General features: G+C 41.2%; 1 protein-coding gene across 1 annotated transcript in view; it reads left to right on the forward strand.

The window, feature by feature from the left end:
* Positions 1-23,447, forward strand: part of EXO1 (exonuclease 1) — a 51,618-nt gene that overhangs the window by 12,300 nt on the left and 15,871 nt on the right. The window contains 9 exon segments of the mRNA XM_073598039.1: positions 199-336; positions 3,146-3,182; positions 3,185-3,361; positions 7,031-7,214; positions 8,851-8,947; positions 9,500-9,683; positions 14,428-14,671; positions 18,699-19,155; positions 22,543-22,644. Coding sequence (XP_073454140.1) covers positions 199-336; positions 3,146-3,182; positions 3,185-3,361; positions 7,031-7,214; positions 8,851-8,947; positions 9,500-9,683; positions 14,428-14,671; positions 18,699-19,155; positions 22,543-22,644 — 1,620 coding nt within the window.

Below are 23,447 nucleotides of genomic sequence, written 5' to 3' on the forward strand. Positions count from 1 at the left end.
GCAATTCGATGCATCACGATTACTGCGCATGGTTTATTATGGTATTATTGATTTATTGATTATTGATTTAATTTATTTTTCTAAATTTGACTTTTTTTCATTTTAACCCCCTTTTGGTATAGGAAGGCCTTTATACTTTAGTAGCTTGATTTAATCTTCCGTTGCAATGTTTTCATCCTTATATCTGCTCTGTTACAGGCTGCGCGTTCTGAAGGCGTTAATTGTATAGTTGCCCCGTATGAGGCGGATTCTCAGCTGGCATACTTGAACAAACATGGTGTTGCCCAGGCAATCATTACAGAAGACTCTGACCTTCTTGCTTTTGGCTGTAAGAAGGTAAGAAGCGGTTTTGTTGATTTTAAAGTGATTGTAAAGGATCTATTGACACACACACACAGTGTAACTCGCTCGCTGGGCTTTGATTGACAGTGGCTCCCGCTACTCTCACTGAATCCAATGAGGAAGGGGAAAGATAGAGCATTGCCACTGTTATTGGGCTCAGGTAAGTATTTAGAGGGGCAGGGGGGAGCAGCACCAAAAATAAAGTTTTTAGCTTAAAGCGGTTGTAAAGAGAGTTTTTTTTTTTAATCCTAATGCATTAAGATAAGAAACCTGTTTGTAGCAGCTCTCCTAATACTTACCTGAGTCCCATCTCTATTCAGCGATGTGCACGACTGCCTCTGCCATCCAGGACTCTTACCGCCTGATTGGTGCTGAGACAGCAGCCGTGCCATTCGCTCCCCGCTGCTGTCAAAGTCAGTTAGCTAATCAGGAGAGAGAGGGGGCGAGATGGAGCCCAAACCGTGGCTCTGTGTGTGAATGGACACCCGGGGCCTTGGCCCGGGTGCCCCCACAGCAAGCTGCTTGCTGTGGGGGCACTCAACAGGAGGTAGGGGCCAGGAGTGCTGGCGATGGACCGGAGAAGAGGAGGATTTGGGCTGCTCTGTGCAAAACAATTACACAGAGAAGGTAAGTATAACATGTTTCTTGTGTTTTTTTTCCTCTAAAAATAACATTTTAATTTCATTTTTACCACTTCAGCCCTGGAGGATTTTACCCCCTTCCTGACCAAAGCACTTTTTGCGATTCGGCACTTTCGCTTTAACTGACAATTGCACGTCGTGCGACGTTGTACCCAAACAAAATTGACGTCCTTTTTTTTCCCCCAATAGAGCTTTCTTTTGGTGGTATTTGATCACCTCTGTGTTTATTTTTGTGCAAAAAAAAAAAAAAAACAAAAAGTGACAATTTTGAAAAAAAACGCATTATTTTTCACTGTTTGCTATAATAAATATCCCCAAAAATATATAAAAAAAAACCATTTTTTTTCCTCAGTTTAGGCCGACATGTATTCTACATATTTTTGGTAAAAAAAAATCGCAGTAAGCGTAATATTGATTGATTTGCGCCAAATTTATATCGTCTACAAAATACAACACACAGAACAGTGATCGCTGCTCTCGATGAGAGAGCTGTGATCTCTGTCCTGTCACTAGCAGAACAGGGAAATGCTTTGTTTACAAAAGCATATCCCCGTTCTATCTCTTCTTGACACGATCTTCTTAAGGGGACGTACCTGTACGCCCTTTTGCCTACCAGTGCCACTCTGCCGACGTAAATCGGCGTGCGCTGGTCGGCAAGCGGTTAAAGGATACATTCACATTTTGATTTATTAAAGTAAAAAAACAATATTTTTTGCAGGTAAAATAATGTGCATTTATTTTATTACACTGGAGCCTGTAAAGCATTGCACCCTTGATCAACAGATCTCGGGTGCAATGCCAGGATCCTGCAGACACTCAGTACACTGTCCTGCCCATACCTCCGATACAGGCAGACTGTTACTGATTTGCATGAAGAATCCATGAATTACAAGAATGCTCAGCCGCACCCTCGCAGTTATTGGGAAAGCAGAGAGGAAAAGCGCCACTAAGTGTAGCAAGACTGACTTTTATTAAGCCCACTATCTGGACTACTCACACGATAATGGCAGGAAACGGGCTCATCTCTAAGTGCTGGTACGGGGTGCCAGGTCTCTCGTCTGCCCGTGACGCTCGGAGGAAGGAAAAGAACGCCTCTGGTGTGCCGAGAGCTGATGGAGAAAGTCCGCTGCGGAGGCTCATAACCCGGATAGAGTACAGCGTGATTTGCAGCGTTGGCGTGGCAGCACAGGTGGTCGGTGACGTCCCTGGACCCAGGATGCTTTGCGCCGTGTTTTGGAGCGTGCGTCGTGTCGGTTTCCGAGCATGCACGCTCCTTTCTCAACCTTCGCAGTTATTGAGAACTACAAGCCGTCAGCTGCAGTGGTACTGATAGTTCATTAATTCTCAAAAACTCTAAATGACATAGCTGTGTGGGGGCTGTGCTGTTTTTAAATGCTGAAAGCATTTGCGAGGAGAGGATCCCCCCCCCCCACTCGCCGTCACAGAGGGGTGGGGTGATCAGGTGCAATATAAAACCTTGTTCTAAAGGTGTCGACACTTCAATTTTCCCCTGGTCTTCTGGGTTCCAAGTCCCTGACGTCTTGATTGGCTGAGCCTGGAATGTGTATCTCCTGCCCATGCATGCACAGAATCAGGCTGAGCCTGTGTACTGAGCCGTGCATGCACAGCTTAGTGTACACTTGCCAAAAAATAAAGTGCTGACTGGCAGGTAGAAACATCACATTTGATACCTTGTCCAATAAGAGAATGTACAGTATTTTTCTCAATGAATGCAAAGCAAGGTGCTCTCTGAATGGCGCCCATGCCAAGCGAGTGAGCTACCTCCTGTGTTCACAATGCAGCAAGGTGGCCGATTCACTGCTAGTTTCTGCCAATCCCTATAGTGGCAGAACCTACTACAGTGATTTCTGGGTTCCATGGGAATCCCAAAGCACAGGTATTGCACATGATACTTATGTTGGTGCAAGCTGGGCTAGTATCCAAAAACATACATACTTAATCTTCAGCTTGAACTTTGAAATCTACCTGCTCTTGAAATTGTAAATGCTTGGATTACTTTACACTTTTTTTTTATTCATTATAAAAACAGATTGATCAGTATGTAGGGTGCAGGTGCCCCTTTTTAAACTTTTTTTTTTTTTTCTGAACAAAGCCTATTGGAATTTTTGTTTTTTATTTATTTATTTATTTTTTTTTTTTAGGTGATTCTGAAAATGGACCAATATGGAAACGGTTTGGAATTGATCAGGATCGGTTTGGAAAATGTAAACATCTGGGAGATGTGTTCACAGAAGAGAAATTCCGCTATATGTGTATCCTGTCCGGATGTGACTATCTGCCCTCTATCCATGGTGTGGGTTTAGCTAAAGCCAGCAAAGTTCTGAAAATTGCAAATAATCCAGATATTATACAGGTAAGTGTTCTAATTGGTGTGATCTTTGGAATATCTTGTTATTTTTAAATGGAATGCATAGAGAGAATATACAAAAGCACTATTTCTGTCTTTATATATATATATATATATATATATATATATATATATATATATATATATATATATATATATATATATATATATATATATATAAAAATTTTATTTTTTTTTTTTTTTTTTTTTTTTTTCTTTTACTGATAAAATAAAATATATTTTGAAACGTTAGGACAGAATAAAAAAAAAAAATGGAGAACAGGCAGGCATTTAATGCAGAAGAGACTAGCTGTTCTGCATTAAAGTTCACGCACATCCGCTCCCCCCCCTTGTTGCCAACCAGAAAAGCGACGTGTCTGACGGTCCTCCCGGGTCCGCCTCTTGGTGGCCCTGGCCAACATGGCTAGAAAAGAATGTACTGCTATACGACTTGCATTACATTCAGTGGAGTACAGGGGAGGGATCCAGGGTCCCATTAAAGAGAACCTGTTGCCAAAAAATCATCACATAGGGGAATTTTTGTCCCTTTATGTCAGTGGTTCTCTGTCCTCTAGTACCCCCAACAGTCCATGTTTTGGGAACTTCTCTTAGATAAAATTCAGCTGTTCAATTTAGCTGTTCAAAATAACAAACCGTTGACTCTAATTTAAAGCACCTGTGCAAGATGAAGGAAAACCTGTAAACATGGCCTGTTGGGGGTACTTGAGGACATGGTTGAGAACCACTGACATAGGGGACAAAAAGTCCCCTATATGGTAATTTTTTGGCAACAGGTTCTCTTACACCCAAGCACATAAAATCTTGCCCTCCCACCCCTACATATATGTATGGATGAATGTAAATGCACACGTTGGGGTGCCCTACGCATGAAAACGTTGATCGTGATTCACATGTTACATATTGCCATGCACGCCTGTGTAAGAACAATAATTTCTAGCACCAGATCACCTCCGTAATGTTAAACTGATGAGCTATAGGGGGCTTTTAAAGTGTTGCCGATGGAAAATATAGGATATTGAAGTTTATTGGTCGCCATTTCACGGACATGCAAATTTTTAGGGTTTGACCTGTTGGGTATCTATTTACTTGGTACAACCTCGTCTTTTATGTTTTTATCAAAAAATTGGTCATTTTTTACATTTGTGTGCCCTAAAATTAACTTTAGTGTACTTTTTACTGAAATTTCGCATTTCCTAGACCTTTGCGGTAATATGTGACAAAAAATTGGAATTACCACTATTTTGTTTTCTAGGGTGTCTGCTTTCAGAAAATATATCATATGTTGGGGGTGGTTTATGTAATCTTCAGGGCTACAATTAGGGACTACAAGTCCTGTCTGCCACTGACTCACAGATTGTGCCGGCAGCAGGGTGGTGACATCGCCACACTTGTAGTCCATTGTGTAGTCATGCCCCATTACAGTATGTGCTTCCCTTCATATGTACCATGGGCTTGAATGTAAACAATTCAGCATCCAGTGCATTGCACCCATGATGCACCGATCGACACTGTAATGCTCTGCGGACTTTAGTATGTAATGCGCATTTATTTTTAAAACTGGTGCATTATTAAATGTTGGCAAAAAGTGTGCTATACTTTTAATGCTTGCCTTTAATCTGAAGCTGGGACATACTATGAATGGATGCACATCCTGGACCCCCACCCCCAGGAGCAGCAGCAGTACTTTTACAATGTGAGGAGAATCCCCTCTTAGACAGTTGTCACTGAAACAAGCGTCCTCATTGAAAGATTTCACCTCTGTTCCTGTTCGGGTGACAACCTGTTCCATGATAAGACAGGAACAGACAGCAAGAAAGAACCTCAGAGTTTCAAACCCCTCACCACTCTGTCTGAACAGAAAACCAATATGCCTGTAGCTTGTAGGTATACTTTACAGTTTCTTGAATTGTTTTACTAAGCTGTGAACGGTAACTTTGATCTCTATTTACAATAACACATCTAGATGAGTTGGAGAACCACCTTCTAGTCTTTAGCCCATGTGGAACTGTGTGGATTCTGGACAAGAGTCTGCCAAGAAGCGAGGATCTAGTGCTGGGCTTTCTAAAAAAGTGAGGATCTAGTGCTGGCTTTCTAAAAAGTGAGGATCTAGTGCTGGGCTTTCTAAAAAAGTGAGGATCTAGTGCTGGGCTTTCTAAAAAAGTGAGGATCTAGTGCTGGGCTTTCTCCAGCCACACATCCTTAGAAAAGTGCAATGGAAGCACTTTCTCTTTTAAAGTGGTTCTAAAGGTACAAGGTTGTGTATTTTTCTATTTTTTTTAACGTTAAAGGTAGGGGTGCAACGGATCAAAAACTCACGGATCGGATCGATCCTCGGATGAGAGTCACGGATCGGATCATTTTCAGATCGGCAGAAAAAAAAAAACACATCTTGTTACACCCACCGGAGTTTTGGATTTAACAGCTATTTTCAACACAAAACGGAGCTTATATGCATAAATACAGTATTTGTAGATAGGACGGACTGTTTAAATGTTAAATTTTAAAAGCAACAGCAAACCTGCTGACCTTACATGGTTGCTAATGTGACACAACGCCTCTGATTTTCACATTTTAACATTAAATGTGAAAATCAGAGGTGTTGTGTCACATTAGCAACCATGTAAGGTCAGCAGGTTTGCTGTTGCTTTTAAAATTTTAACATCTAAACAGTCCGTCCTATCTACAAATACTGTATTTACGCGTATAAGCTCCATTTTGTGTTGAAAATAGCTGTTGCGTCTAAAACTCCGGTGGGTGTAACAAGATGTCCGCTTGCTCCCTTCTCACTCTCTCATTACAGTACTGTGCAGGAGTGTGGGGTGTAGCAAGATGGCGGCAACTAAACGTCACTTCCTGAAGAGACAGCGGCCGCCGCCGGGTGTACCAAGATGGCCGCCGCTCCGGAGCTAGGCCGAAGCCGCGTCCTTTCCTATGGCCGAGGCCGCAGAGCGATCCGTGGATCGCGGGTGTGCCGATCCGCGGAGGTTGACCCCGCACAGTTCACGGATTGGTGACGATCCGTTGTACCCCTAGTTAAAAGGTGTTGTAAACCTTTTGTGGTTTTTCACCTTAATACATTCTATGTATTAAGGTGAAAAACCTCCCATCATGCAGCAACCCCCCCAGAGCCCTCTTATACTTACCTGAACCCGTTTTTTTTTTTTTTTTTTTTTCCCCGCAACAGGAACGAGCACGAACACACCAGGTCCGGCCAGGTGTCTCGTGTCCTGATTGGACAAATTGATAGCAGCGCAGCCATTGGCTCCCGTTGCTGTCAATCATATCCAATGCTGCGGGAGCCGGGGAATGGGGCCGAGTCCTGCTGTCTGTGTCAATAGACGCAGCAGCAGGACATGGGAGCACGCCTGCATGAGTGCCCCGAGGGAGAGTGCTTCCACTGGGCACTTGAAGAGGAGGAGCCAGGAGTGCCGCTGGGGACCCCAGGAGAGGAGGATATATATAGATATCTCTATTTATTTTAATAACAAAATTGCATTTAGAATCACTTTAAATGTTAATAAAATAAAAGCTTTATACCAGTAATTAAGATGAAATTGGGATTTCTAAACTTATAAACAGAGACAAATTTCTTTGCTAGTTTCAAGAATTCTGGGATTTGTAGTTTCTCACCCCAACATGCTTTTCTCTTTCAGGTTATTAAGAAAAATGGGACAGTATTTGAAATCCAATATTACTGTTCCTGATGGATACATAGATGGATTTATCCGTGCCAATAATACATTTCTGTACCAGTTGGTCTTTGACCCAATGAAAAGAAAACTGGTCCCTCTTAACCCTTATGAAGATGGCATTGACCCTGAAGAATTAAGCTATGCTGGACCGTATCCTTTTCTGTTGACTGTTTTAAATGTATCCACATCCAGCCAAAACGGGTAAAAGAAACCAGACGTGGAAAACGTGAAGCATGCCAATGGTGATTTTGCCCACCCTAGTTCCCCGACACCCCCACGAACATACTAACTACATATTTTTATTTATTTTATTTTCATTGCATAACATATTTTAGACCCAGTAGCTTCATCACTGGGTCTCTGTGATTCTCTGTGAACTGCTGGTGGGAGAGGAAGTCAGGAAGCTGTACATAGTTGGACGCTGTGGTAACACCCTCGCTGAGCCTCCATGATTGAAAGAACTGAAATCCAATGAATGAAAAGGTCAATAAGACATAGTTGTCTGTTCTGGTGTGCTTGGTCCCATGTTCCTTGTCTCGCATCCAGCCCAGGTGCTTGTATGTAATGTCACATACTAACAGGAGAGGAGGATCATGGGGACCAGTGCAGCAGAACAGATTAGTTTCAATGTCACTTTGGTCTCAGAGGTGACAGATGAGTACAGGTGCTAGCAGAGGCAGGTTTGATCCACCTCTAAACATGCCCGTGATTGTCTCGTCCTTGGCCAGTCTTTGTCAACCCTTTTACCCCAGAGGAACCCTTGAAATTATTTTTAGGTCTGTGGGGGGGGGGGGGCGCGCGCTAAGATGAGTTCATCTGGGTCATTAGAAAAAATGCTCCTTGAGTTGTCGGTCAGTGGCACGAATGCTCCTTACGTTGGATGTCAGTGGCACGAATGCTCCCTTGAGTTGTCGGTCAGTGGCACGAATGCTCCTTACGTTGAAGGTCAGTGGGGAGAATGCTCCTTATAGTGGTGGCTAGAATACTACCCTTACAGACTGCTTTAAAGATCATTGGTGTCACGCTACTGGCTTTTCCAAGTGGTGATGAACCTGGATCTATGAAGGCACCCTCAGATGAGAAGTTAATTAACCACAGCTTAAGGAACCTCTGGAGGAAACCTCAGTTTTATGGTTGAGAATGGCTTTCCTAGACTGTGTATCAGAGTAAAGAGTGATCGCAAATTTGGAATAGATGGTAAAACAAATTATATGGCCACTTATTTTTGTTTAAAAGATTTTCTTGAAATGTAAAACAAATTATGTAAACATAAAGCTGTGTTTCATTTTTAGGATTTCATGTCATCTAAAAGAAATTGAGAAGAATGCATGTCCCGTACCAGCAGATCCGAATCCAATTTGTACATTATGGAGGGGAATTAGCTCAAATGGTAGAGCGCTCGCTTAGCATGCGAGAGGTAGCGGGATCGATGCCCGTATTCTCCAAGTTTATTTTTTTTTGAATAGATTTATAGACTTCCAGCAGATGTAGTGAGCCAGTCAACAGTAAGTGGATTCAAACATGCAGGGGACAAACACAAATCTATACAAAAAAAAAAAAAGTAACAAAAATGTAAAAATATTTATAAAATGGGGCAGACTCGTCCAACTTTTTATTTGTTATTTTTTTTCCCCTCACCCTATGTTTTTATATTGTGCAGTGTAAATCAGCAAATTTGTTTGAGACCCTTTTGTTCTAGGACCTGTCTGGCGACTACGCAGCACACAGCATTGTTCTATAATATACATCTCGTCTCTTCACTCCATTTTTCTTAACAATGTAACAGAAACATGGGAGACTCGATGGCTTTTCAGATCGCGTTGGGCAATGTGGATGTGAACACCAAAAAGAAAATAGATGACTACAATCCTGATATTCCCCAGGTGATTTCATGTTGTGGGGTCTTTTTAGACTTAATTATTTTTTTTTTTTTTTTTTTTTTTTATAGACAAATAGCATCCCACTCTGCTAAACATTCGCAGCATTTATAGGGGATGGTAATGCGCTTTATTTATTTTTTTTTAATGGCCATCTTTCCACTGCACATGCATGCCACAGTCCAGTAATTCCTATGGGTAGCTTTAGTCTGGATGTCTGATCTGCGGGTACCGCGAAATCGATGTCCGCGGGCACCTGTCAATCATTGGGCAGAGCACCAGAACGGCGATTTGTCTATGACTGTAAACAAGGCAGATCACCGTTCTGTCAGTAGGGGAAGGTGTTGATCCTGTGTCTCTGCAAAGCAGGAAAGGGGCGCCATTTGGAGACCCCTGTCATAGTGGTCTATAGGTTTATGTCCAGAGGAACCAAGTGAAACATTGCTATGGCTACAAAATGCTTTCATTCTTACACAGCAGGAGCGATAGTGGGTTGTCTTTGTGGGTTTTGTGGCTGTGTTCATAATTTCTTTTTTTTTTTTTTTTTGTTCTGTGTAGCTGACAAAGCTGAAGAGCCACAGCTGGAACAACAAAGTCTCTGATTCTGGCAGCATCTGGCAGGCAAACTTCAGTCCGCTCACAAATATAAAATCAGAGGAGAAGACAAAAGCAGAAGAAAAGACGAGTCGGCGAGGATTAATAATCCCAAGTAACAAGCAACCAGTGAAGAGACCTCTTGAAGGTGTGTGAAAATGTTTAAAACATCCATGAGATGTAGCTTCCTTTTATTTGTGTCGTATATACCAGCAGCTAGTTTGTGCTCAAAAATGTTGGTTTCCCCTAAATGTTTAAAGCTTAACCACTTCCAGCCCAAGGACGTCATATGACTTTGGGGATATCTGAATGATGGGTGCAGCTGCAGGCATCATTCAGATATCTTTTACAGCTGACGATTCTGTGCACTGTAAGACCAATTATAGCAGCTGTTCAGCCGCTTGATCGTTCCTACAGGCAGCAGGCGGGGATGTCCCCCCTCCCCCCTTCGGTGCTTCTCCCGACTCGCCCGTACGATCGTCGAGCAGGAGAATGAATCCGCTGCCGTTTAAAAAAAAAAAAAAAAAAAAGATTTCCGGTGACCAGATGTTCCCCAGTCATCTCTGTGACCGTCGGAGGCCTGAGCGCGACGTTATCCGGCCAGCGGAGGTGAACAAAGCCGAGAACGCCAGTCGAGGAAAAGGAAAGGGAGAGATCTGTTTGTTGTGGTGTTGTGTTTTTATTTTATTTTATTTTTTTTTTTGATCTCGGTCTTCCCAGTCTGGAGGAGAGATGTGGGGTCTTATAAGACCCCACATTTCTCCATAAAGAGGACCTGTCACGCACCAGTCCTATTACTAGGGATGTTTACATTCCTTGTAATAAGAATAAAAGTGATTAAAAAAATGTAAAGAGACGGTGTAAAAAAAAAAAAAAAAAAAAATTAAGCGCCCCTGCACACAGAAACGCATATGTAAATGGCGGTCAAATCACATATGTGAGGTATTGCCATGTGCGTTAGAGCGAGAGCAATAATTCTAGCACTAGACCTCCTCTGTAACTCTAAACTGGTAACCTGTAAAAACATTTAAAGCATCTCCTATGGAGATTTTTAAGGTACCAAAGTTTGGCGCCATTCAACAAGCGTGCGCAATTTTAAAGCGTGACATATTGGGAATTTATTGGCATATAACAAGCACAGGTGTATAACGTGCACCTTCATTTAAGGAGGGAAGTTTCAGGAAAAAAATTTAAGTTTTAAATAAAGAACTTTGAAGCAAAATAAGGGTCAGTGCCCATCAATACATCCTCACCATTGCCCATCTGCAGACATCGCAATTGCCCATCTGCAGCCTCACCTCAGATTACTGCTGCGACAGAGAGGGCAGGACGAGCATCGTCCGATTACATACAGCGAGAATCTCCTGTTTAATCGGCAGCCTCTTTAATACAAAGTCCCGCCTCCTGGATGGGCTCGGCCCAGGAGACGGGACTTCCTATTACAGAGGCCGCTGAGTAAACGGGAGATTCTTGCTGTATGTAATCTGACGGCGCTCGTCCCGCCCCCTCCCCGTTCCCTCCTAGGCAGCCCAAATTGCAGTATCGGTGTATAACACACACACACACACTATTTGCACCCGATTTTCGGGGTGAAAAAGTGCGTGCTATACGCCAATACAGTATTTACTCGGCATAACATCATCTTTCACATTATATAAAACTATTGGGCTAACTTTAGTTTTTTGTTTTTTTTTTTTTTTTTTATTCATGAAACTGTTTTTCCCCTTCAAAAAACGCGTTTGAAAAATTCCTGCGCAAATACCGTGTGACATAAAAAGTTGCAACGAACACCATTTTATTCCCTACAGTCTCTGCTTTAAAAGAAAAACATATAATGTTTGGGGGGTTCTGAGTAATAGGCCAGAATAGGCCTGGTATTGAAGTGGTTAAAGTGATCTTTTTTTTTTTTTGTTTTTTTGCCGACTGCCGCACGCCGATTTACGATGACTTACGTCAGCAGAATGACACGGGCAGGAAAATGGGCATACCTGTACGTCAATTTGCATTTACCGCCTAGCTGGCGCGCACACCTGCGCTGTGGGAGTGTGCCCGTGGGTCCCACAAACTGGATGTTCGCCGGCGGCCCACGATTGCGGCGAGGAGAGGCTCTGTTCTTAGTGACATGGTGGGGATCTACTGTTCCCTATCATCGGGAGCAGTGATCTCTGTCATATTGTAGTGAGCCCATCCCCTACCCCCACAGTTAGAATACATCCAGGGAACACGCTTAACTCCTTGATCACCCCCTAGTGTTTAACCCCTTCCCTGCCAGTGTCTTTAAAAAATAATCAGTGGCTATTTGTAGCTCTGATCGCCGTATAAATGTCAATGGCCCCAAAATAGCGTCAAAGAAAAAATCGCCGTCATTACTAGTAAAAAAAAAAAAAAAAAAACTAATAAAAATGCCATAAAACTATCCCCTATTTTGTAGACGCTATAACATTTGCGCAAACCAATCAATATACAGTTATTGATAGATATATATATATATCTCTATATCTAATTTATTTATTTTTTTTTTTTTTTCAAAAATATGTAGAATACATAATGGCCTAAACTGGAAGAAATTCGTTTTTTGTATTTGGTTTTTTATATCTTTTTGGGGATATTTTTAATAGCAAAAAGTAAAAAATATTGCTTTTTTTTTTTTTTTTTTTCAAAATTGATGGTCTTTTTTTTGTTTATCACGCAAAAAAAAAAAAAAAAAAAAGCAATGGTGATCAAATACCATTAAAAGAAATCTCTATTTGTGGGGAAAAAAAGACATCAATTTTGTTTGGGTGCAACGTCGCACCACCGCACTATTGTCAGCTAAATCGACGCAGTGCTGAATCGCAAAAAATGCTCTGGTCAGGAAGGGGGGTAAATCCTTCCGGGGCTGAAGTGGTTTAATAACAATCATGTTATACTTGATTATACTTATACTAGCTAGCTGCTGCCATACCAACGATACCCCTCTTCAAAGTACAGATGTATAACGACAGTGGGTGGTCCGGAAGTGGTTAATAGTCGCAAATTCCTACAGACACACACCAAAATCTTGTGGAAAACCTTCTCAGAAGAGTGGAGGCTGTTATAGTGGTGACCAGCTTCATATAAATGGTCACAGTTTTGGAATGAGATGTACAGTAAGTTCATATAGGTGTAAATGGAAAAAAAAAAAAAAGATAAATACTCGTGCTATGTGTCAGATTGCGTGCAAAAACAACCACCCCGCAGCTGCTGTCCACCAAGTGCTAAATCGCCTCTAATCGTAATCTAAATAATACAGCGCTTGCAGAGCACAATATATGCATATATACAACGGTGCAAAAAATGTCAACAAAATCAAAAATCCTTTACAAATTTCTCAAACGGTCTCATATAAAGTGCTCCGAGGGCGGAAGTAAAAGTAAAATCGGAAATACGTCAATGCGTTTCGTCCCTCCCAAAACGTCAAGGATGGGGCGAGACGCGTTGACGTATTTTTCTGGTTTTAAAACCTTCTGCCCTCTGGAACGCATGCTGAGTCGCAGTGAACCCCCGAATAGCCTTATGATTGTCCCATGCTTGTTTTTATCTGGAATTTTGGAAGTTATTAATGTAATTGTGCAATTAAAATACACTTTACAGTACTTCACTATGAGCATCATTTTGTTTTGTTGAGCCTGGTGGATTTCCTAACAGCCCCAAAGAGTAACATTCGGAGACCCTACCAAGGAAGTATAGAGACCTGTATTCCCAACACCAGACACAAGCGTGTTTGACCCCCAGACTGCAAAGCTGAGGGTCCATTTTTTTTTTTTCTGGTGAGTGGGGATACAAGAGGGGGAGTATGGCACAGCATGTTTATATGAAGCGCTTCAGCACCTTTTAGAATTTTGGAGCACCGAGCACTTTATATGAGGCTGTTTGTTTTTTGAGAATTTTGTAAAGATTTCTGATTTTGTTAATTTTTTTGCACTGTTTGTGTGTGTGTGTGTGTGTGTGTGTGTGTGTGTGTGTGTGTGTGTGTATACGTGTGTGTATACATATATAACACACACACACACATATATATATTGTGATCTGCAAGCGCTGTATTTTAGATTACATATAGGTGTAAAGGTCACGTGTCCACAAACTTTTGGCAATAAGGTGTACTAACCGCTTTGTTACTGCGCCATTGCCGAAAAACGGCTACAGCGCAGCTCTGTTCTGGAAGGGCGTCCATGGACGTCCGCCCTGAACACGCCTTCCGCGCACCTCCTTTGGACACAGCTGATCACGGTAAAGAGGCAATCACAGTGGCTTTTTGCAATGTGATCAGCTGTGTCCAATCACAGCACCCAGTGGCCATCAGTGCAGCCTCCTCAATGCACATCAGCGCAGTTGTATCAGTGCGCATCAGTGAAGATGAAAAATTGCTTATTTGTAAAATTTTATAACCGAAACTGAGAAACTTTCCTTTTTGTTTTTTTGTTTTTTTTGTTTGTTTTTTTTCCTTACAGAATTTTCAGTCTTTTTGTTTAGCAAAAAATAAAAAAAAAAACCCAGTGGTGATTAAGTACCAACAAAAAGAAAGCTCTATTTGTGTGAAATAAAATGATAAAAATTTCATATGGGTGCAGTGTTGCATGACCGCGCAATTGTCATTCAAAGTGCGACACAGCTGAAAGCTGAAAATTGGCCTAGGCAGAAAGGAGGTGAAAGTGCCCGGTATTGAGGTGGTTAAGGAAAGGTTATGATTATAAAAAAAAAATCTTAGTATTCATTAGTTCTGTGTAGGCATGTTGTATAATGTACACCAAGCCTTGGTGAGAACGTTATTCTACCGCTGAAAGTCTCAAGAGAAGTGGTGGAACTTCAAGCAGTTAATGTCATTGACTAAAGTCAAGTCCTTTTTTTTCTTTTATTTGTTTATTTTTTTCCAGGCGGTGTTTCAGAATGTGAACTCCTCAGTCAATATTCTTTTTCTCAGAATAAGAAACCAAAGAGAGAAAGTGAAGACCATTCAATGAAACTGGAGGCTTCTCCCCAATCAACTGTACTACAACCACTAGATGACCGGGCCAATACAACAGATTTACAGCCCAAAGTGAGGAATAAATTTGCCACCTTGTTGCAAAGGAGAAATGAACAAAGTGGTTCAGTGTCTGTCACTGGAACCCGCAGCAGGTGCGTCACTTTTTAGGCACCATGACCTCTCTTAGTTCACTGGGGTGGAAATCCAAAATATAATATCGGTTGGTTTGCTTTAAAAGGGGTTTCCAGAACCACCACAGAGAGGTCCTGCTTGATAAACCGATATAAGGCCATGCTGTGGTAGCCATAAAAAAAACTCATTGTGGGGTCAATGTGCAATACCAGATTTCACCAGTAGGCGTTTGCGAAGGTGAAATCTGGAAATGACAGCTCCAATGGGTGGTCCTGGATCAGTACTCGGAGAACAAAAGGTTGTTTCTTTTTTCTTTTTTTCTTCTTTTTTCTTTTTTTCTTTTTTTTTCTTCTTTTTTTCTTTTTTTTTTTTTTTCTTTTCTTTTCTTTCCTCAGCAGTTTACTTAGATGGCTTACAGAGCCTTGAAAAAGTATTCATATCCCTTGCATTTTATGCACACATTTTACAACCAAAAACACAAATGTATTTTCTTGGGGCTTTATGTGATGAGCTAACACAGAGTGGCACATAATTGTGAATTGGAAGGAAAATAATAAATGGTTTGCAACGTTTTTTACTAATATCTGACAGGGTGGCATGCCGTTGTATTCAGCTCCCTCAGGTTTGGTAGAGCGCTTGGAGTAACAAACAGCATCATGAAAGCCAAGGAACACACCAGACAGGTCGGATAAAGTTGTGGAGAAGTTTAAAGCAGGGTTAGGTTAAAAAAAAAAAAAAAAAATCCCAAGCTTTGAACATCTCACGGATCACTGTTCAATCTATCATCCGAAAATGTAAAGAGTATGGCACAACTACAAATCTACCAAGACATGGCCGTCCACCTAAACTGACCAGCCGGGCAAGGAGAGCATTCATCAGAGAAGCAGCCAAGAGGTCCATGGTAACTCTGGAGACATCCACAGCTTAGTGGGAGAATCTGTCCACAGGACAACTATTAGTTGTGCTCTCCACAAATCTGCCCTTTATGGAAGAGTGACAAGAAGAAAGCCATTGTTGATAAAAACATAAGAAGTCCCATTTGCAGTTTGTGAGAAGCCATGTGGGGGACACAGCAAATGTGGAAGAAGGTGCTCTGGTCAGATGAGACCAAAATGTAACTTTTTGGCCTAACGGCAAAACACTATGTGTGGCAGAAAACTAACGCTGCACACCACCCTGAACACACCATTAGAGGTCGACCGATATGGTTTTTCTCTGGCCGATGTCAAAGCGATATTTAGAAATTGCGGTGGCCGATGGCCGATATATGATGCCGATTTTTTTTTTAGGGCCGATATATTAGGCCGATTTTTTTTTTTTTTTTTTCCCTTCATCTCATAAAATCTAACAGTTAGACCCCTTTCACACTGGGGCGTTTTTCAGGCGCTTTTGGGCTAAAAACAGCGCCTGTAAAACGGCTCCCCTGCAGTCTGTGTGAAAGCTCGAGTGCTTTCACACTGAGGCGATGCGCTGGCAGGATGTTAAAAAAAAAGTCCTGCAAGCGGCATCTTTGGAGCGTTGTATACCGCTCCTCCACCACTCCTGCCCATTGAAATGAATGTGCACCGCTGCCGAAGCGCCTGCAAAGCGTTTCGGCAGCAGCGCTTCAGGGGCGCATTTAACCCTTCTTCGGCCGCTAGCTGGGTTATAAGCGCCCCGCTAGCAGCCGAATAGCGCCGCTAAAATGACGGTAAAGCGCCGATAAAATTAACAGCATTTTACCATCAACGCATGCCCGCTGCAGTGTGAAAGCAGCCTTAAGTAATAAGTGATACAGAAAATTTTTTATATTTAAACATTTATTAAACAAAACAAACCTCCAATCAGTTCACTTGTATGTAGAATTTAGATAAAAAAAAAAAAAACTATCTTAAATATTAAATACACAAAAACAGGTAATCAAAACTTTTGGACAAAAAAAAATGGGCTAACTTTACTGTTTTTTTTTTTTTTTTTTTTTTTTTAATTTCATTAGTGTATTTTTTTTTAAAAAATTGCGTTTGAAAGACCGCTGCGCAAATACCGTGTGACATAAAATATTGCAACAACCGCTATTTTATTCCCTAGGGTCTCTGCTAAAAAATATATATATATAATGTTTGGGGGTTCTAAGTGATTTTATAGCAGAAAATACAGGATTTTTACTTGTAAGCAACAAGTGTCAGAAAAGATTTAGTCTTTAAATGGTTAAACTGATAAATTCTCCAAGGAGTTCAGTCTATTGATAAAAGAACCTGAAGAGATACAAATGTATCTTCTTATCAGACTTGGCAGGCTGCCCAGAGGAGGAGAGAAGAAACCTTCAGACAACTTGCAATTGACTTCAATTACAAAAGTCATTTGCAAGTCCCGTTATAATCGGCTTTTTTTATCAGCACAATCGGCTGATGCCGATTAAGTAAAAAAAGCCAAATATCGGCCGATATATCGGTCGACCTCTACACACCATCTCCACCATGAAACATGGTGGTGGCAGCATCATGTTGTGGGGATTTTCTTCAACTCTGACCAGCTTCTCTGTCCCTGCTGATGGGGAGATGGATGGAGTCAAATACAGGGCAATCTAAGTAGAGAATCTGTTGGTATGCAAAAGACTTGAGACTGGGGCGGAGGTTCACCTTCCAGCAGGACAACGACCCGAAACATACAGCCAGAGCTACAATGGAATGGTTTAGATCAAAGCATATTCTTGTGTTAGAATGGCCCAGTCACAGTCCAGACCTAAATCCAATTGAGAATCTGTGGCAAGACTTGAAAATTGCTGTTCAGACGCTCTCCATCCAATCTGACAGAGCTTGAGATATTTTGCAAAAACGAATGGGCAAACATTTCACTCTCTAGATGTGCAAAGCTGGTAGAGACATCCCCAAGAAGACTTGCATCTGTAATTGCAGTGAAAGGGGGTTCTACAAAGTATTGACTCAGAGGGGGCTGAATACAAATGTACCCCCCACACTTTTCAGATATTTAGTTGTATAAAAATGTGAAAACCATTTATCATTTTCCTTCCACTTCACAATTATGTGCCACTTAGTGTTGGTCTATCACATAAAATCCCAATAAAATACATTTACATTTTTTGGTTGTAACATAACAAAATGTGGAAAATTTTAATGAGTTTTAAGGGGTATGAATACTTTTTCAAGGCACTGTAAATATTTGGGGTTCAATCACAACTAGGACACATAGACAACTGTCTCTTATATGCTCTGTTCACACCCAAATGCTGTTGGTTTTTGCTGTGTGCTACAAAAAAAATGCACAACTCCTCGCCACAGCGCATCCTGGTGCACTGTGTTGCATAGACTTGAATCACCATTAAAGGTTAAATTCTGCGCCATGCTACATGTTTATTTAGGGTGTAACGTGATGCAGATGATGGACAGGTGCGGGGGGGGGGGGGGGTTGAGCACAGTTGATAACACTGCTTTGAGTTTGGAGCTCTAGTCAGCTGAAACGGGAGATTACAATCTCACTGGATTTCTGGCAGGATCAGCAGCAAATTTTTTGCACTTTCCGAACAAATATAACAAAACTCTGTAAAAAAAAAAAAGAGAGAAGTGCGGGAGTGAAAAAAAAGCACATATGTACTTGCCTGTTGCAGTATCAAGCTGTCCCCTGTGGGCTCTAAGCCCATGTGACATTGATCGCTCAATTCTCGGGTCTGCTCTGAGCCGAGAGTGGTGACGGTCGATCATTGCTCTATGCTCTGCTCTTCTAGCGCTCACTGAAGCACTGGGCTGCGGAGTGGGCAGTAGCCTCTGAGAGGCTGAGCCAGCTTCTGGTCAGGAACCTGGGTAGATCCCGACATTTGTAGGGATCCTATGAGACTCGAGCTAGTCTGTGACATTCTGTCACAGGAGTGCAAAAGGTAAGTGCACTCCTGTGACACAAATGAGAATTATGACCACAAAAGCTTTGGCCATACTTTTTGGTCTTAAAAAAAAAAAAAAAAAAAAAAAAGCAAATAAACATTGTTGGAGTTTATATATAGCACATGTTCGGAGTATTCTGTTCTTTGTGTGTGAACGCTTTCATTTTTCTCAGGTTTTTTTGCAACCAATCTGAGCTGGTGACCACATCCTCCTCTATAGAGGTTTCCAAGCCAACAGACTGCACCACAACCAACGTTTCTGGGACTTGTGAGGACAACCAGGCAACGGAGACAACAGACGAAAGCGACAAACTGTGTAAAAGAGAGCTGACTCCATCTCCCAATTCTGACTATTGTGACGTGAAATCTAATACAGATTCTCCACTTCGGAATCCAAGAAACTGTTTTAGCTGGTCAGGAAGTTTGGCCAAAGGGAATCCTAAGTCTGAGAGTCCATGTTCCTCCATCCTGTCTCTTAGAAGGTTTCAGAGGACTAAGAGCAGTGTAGAGTCAGACACGGATCACCTTCAGCTTGGTCAGACTGTGAACTCCAACGGGAACCCAACCCACTGTGCCGTCACTCAGAGGAGCAGAATGACCGTGGTGGAGATTGAGGACTCCAGCTCAGAAGTAAGATAAAAAATGTTGTTTGTGCGTAAATGTGATGTTGATGGCAACATTTTTATAAATTTTATGAATATTCCTTTAGATTTGTAGGGCCGAGCCACCCATTGCCTACACTTACTGCTTGCAGTATAAGTGACCATTCAAACCATTAGTGTTGCCTGTGAAGTTATAATTAAGTGTTCTTGCATAGCAAGACCACTTACTGTTATCTCACATATATATTATTCTTATTATTATAGCCAAATTTACCACCCTAACTCCTCCCACAGTTTTTACACTACATAGACAAGTAATATACCAAAACGTGCGGATTGTTCCCGAATGGTGTGCTATTACTTTGTGGAACGTTTCGCCGAATGGTTCACGAAATATCGTCGTTTTTGCGGCGAAATTGGTCCCATAGGAATGAATGGGGAAACTAGAGTGGGAGATGGCAAAAGCTGGAAAATCAGAACATGATTTCTAAACTGCCGCCACTCCCTCATTTTCAAGTCCACCTACACAAATATTATATCAAAACGTTCAGCTATCCCTGCTGCCACTAAACATGTCCACGGCTAAGCCATAGTCCTGATAGTTTTCACAATATGACCATTTGTTTGCAACTCACGCCGTCCATTGACATTCATTGAAACTACACTCTAGCCCCTTCAAATTTGAAGGGCAATTTCTAAACTGCGACCGTGCCTTCATTTTTAATATTTCAGAGACATACTATACATCAAAATCTAGGTCTGGGTCTTGTGATTCTCACAATATAAAGATCTTCGCTGTAGGATGTATAGTTTTTAAAATACGGCCATTTGTTTAGAGGTCATTTCAGGAAAATTTAGCCATTAATCAGAGTGTACTGTTAGTGTTTTTGTTGCCATGGTTACCAAAGCTTCTGTTATACACAGGGGGGGAGGTGGCTGGAGCATCTCAGCTGATTACAGAGCCCGGGGGAGGGGACAGACACACCATGTACTGATTTATAATAGAGGAATATGATGGGGCAGTTTTGATGGGGTAATTCTGATGGGGCAGTTTTGATGAAGCAGTATTTGGGAAGCATAAACAGGGCATGAGCGTTGCTAGGAAACAGTGGTTGTAAACACAAGATGCTGAGACACTCCAAATGCATGTGACTTCATCTGCTAGACTTGATAATGCTTGTAGACTCCTCCCACAGTTTTCACACTACAGAGACAAATAATATACCGAAACGAGCGGATTGTTCCCAATTGGTGTGTTATTACTTTGTGGAATGTTTTGCCGAATGGTCCACGAAATGACGTTTTTGTGGCGAAATTGGTCCCATAGGAATGAATGGCGAAATGTTCAAAACTAGAGTGGGAGGTGACAAAAGCTGACAACCCCATGATCAGCCAAAACATTATGACCACCCCATGATCAGCCAAAACATTATGAGCGCCCCATGTAAAAAAAAAAAATATTTTTGAAAAAAAAAAATATTTTTGAAAAAAAAATCTTTTGAAAAAAAAAATCTTTTTTGAAGAAAAAATTTATAATTTTTGAAAAAAAAAATCATAATTTTTGAAAAAAAAATCATAATTTTTGAAAAAAATGTTCAGCTCTTTCAGCTAATGATGAGACTTCAACTTTTTTACTACTATTTATACTTTTTAAAATATTAAGCTTTTTAACACTTTTCACAGTTACTCCAGCCACTCCAACCACACAACAGTTACTCAAGTTACTCCGCCCACTCCAGTTGTAGAGGCAAGAACACTTTCACAATTTCCCCAGAAATTGTACCTTTTCTAGTTATAATATGTTTCTCTATCTGTGTTAAGAAACCTTCTACAAACGCTACAAGTAAAATGCAGTATACAGTGAGGGAAAATAATTATTTAGTCCCCTGCAGATTTTGTAAGTTTACCCACTTACAAAGAAATGAAGGGTCTATCATTTTTATCATAGGTATATTTTAAATGATGGAGACAGGAAAATCAACCTAAAAATCCAGATAAAACACACGATACAAATGCTAAAAATTAAGTTGCAACAGCCTACTCGAAAACTGTTGAAGTAAAACGCATAGCCAAATATTATTCTCCACAATTTTTTTTATTGTGCATTAAAAAAAAGAATTAGAAAATTAGACATGCTATCTGCCAATAGAACTTAACCAAAAAGTTCATTCTATGCATCCAAAAATATACCTAATCAAATCCTTATTCAACCAAAAAACAAAATAAAGGCCTCATGCATGTGTGCTGCTTCTTAATATAGGGGGTCAACAATGCCAAGAGTTGGTGAAAGCAGGGGTGCGTCATCCAGAGATAATTCCGAAAATCATCCGGATTATTCTCCTGGAGCTCCCGCAGCAAAGGCATATGACATAATTGGTCATGATTTAATAAAGCAGCCAATTTTTGGTCCAAGAACTCCTCCTCCTCCTGTTCCTGGACTGGACTTGGGTCAAAGCAATAACTCCAAGGCCAATAATAAATAACACGTTATCTCCTCCAATTCTGCGACATGTCTGGTTGATGAACGGCCGTTCAGAAACTAACTGAAAAGCGCGAAATGAAAAGTGCGAATCAACACTCTCCAAACTTCTACGAACACAAAATTAGCAGAAGGAGCCCAAAGGGTGGCGCCTGACAATTGAACTTCCTCTTTATCGGCTCGTAGTACGTCACTACGTTTGTGTTTGTTGGCAGACAATTGTGTACCGTTTTGTATGCAAGACAAGTTCACGGCACTCGCTCTTCGGATAAAAGGCTGACGCTTTTTCTGCTGAAAATCCGATCATGTGTACGAAGCTTTAGACTGGGATGCCATTAAAGTTCATGTGTGTGTAAAGGCAGGCGTCCCAATACTTTTGTTAATATAGTCCTTCTATTATTATTATTTATTTTGGAGCAAAAACTGGTTCCTTTTTGTATTTTTTTCCTTTTTCGTAGCTGACATAACACAATGGGAATCCGGGGGGCAAAAAAAAAGAAGCTTTTTGCTGCAATATGCACTTTTAATCCAAGCTGTGCCAGCAGAAATTCCTTTCTTCAACTAGTTAGATTCCTTCTTCATCCTGGTTAGATTCACTTCCCTGAAACCAGGCTCTCATGGACATGCACCCCTGGGGATGGCATCATCGCAGCTTGGGCTTGCTGTACCTACTGCACTAAGTTGCACTTACCATATATTAAATGAATTGCATGTGGTGTTTCATGTAGGAGAAGGACCTGTGTTGGCATTGGACTGGCGGTGTTTGTAAGTTTACTGCAGTGGAAGGGGTATTCTGTTTTTGCTTCCAAAATTGTCTTTACCTTGCAGTAAAGTTTTTTTGGAAAGTGGTTTGACAAGACTAGCAATACAACATTTTTGTGGAGACTTGGGGTACATCTATCTCCCTGGTATTCATGACAATTTTACTTTTGTCAGGACATAGAGAAGAGTCTGGAGTCTCTTCCTGAATTCAGCTTAAAAGATTCTCCTTCACACCAGACGGCATATCCCGAGAGAAGGCCTGTTCCAAAAACAAAGGTAAATCCCTTACCGGACATAATAATGTTCTTGCATTTAAGTGTCTTATTTGAATCTCTTGCTTTAATATGTAGAGTCCCGGACCTACAATATGTATTCACATTTGTACATTTCAACTTTTCTGACTTTCCTAGTCAGTGGTTTTTCTCGGTCACTGACTTGAAGTATTAAAGTTGAACTCATGGCAGACTTCTAAATCTGCAGTTGAAGTACATTTATAGGTGCAGAGATAGAGAGAGGGCCATCTTATTGTAGGGTAAGGGTAGAAAGCTAGCTTTCCCATGGGTATACTGGGGCAGCTTTCTCGCGGGGTTGCAGGGGGAAGGCAAGCACCGGGCTACATGCCATTCTAATTGTATATGCATATCATCTATAACATGTGCATTAGTGTTGCCTGTGAAGTTATAATTATAATATGTTTCTCTATCTGTGTTAAGAAACCTTCTACAAACGCTACAAGTAAAATGCAGTATACAGTGGGGGGGAATAATTATTTAGTCCCCTGCAGATTTTGTAAGTTTACCCACTTACAAAGAAATGAAGGGTCTATCATTTTTATCATAGGTGTATTTTAAATGATGGAGACAGGAAAATCAACCTAAAAATCCAGATAAAACACATGATACAAATGCTAAAAATTAAGTTGCAATTCAGTGAGTAAAATTATTTGATCCCCCAAGCAAAACATGACTTGGTAATTGGTGGAGAAACCCTTGTTGGCAAGCACAGAGGTAAGACGTTTCTTGTAGCTGGTTACCAGGTTTGCACACATCTCAGGAGAGATTTTGGTCCACTCTTCTTTA

The sequence above is a fragment of the Aquarana catesbeiana genome, linkage group LG09 (assembly GCF_042186555.1).
Source record: "Aquarana catesbeiana isolate 2022-GZ linkage group LG09, ASM4218655v1, whole genome shotgun sequence".
NCBI lineage: Eukaryota > Metazoa > Chordata > Amphibia > Anura > Ranidae > Aquarana > Aquarana catesbeiana.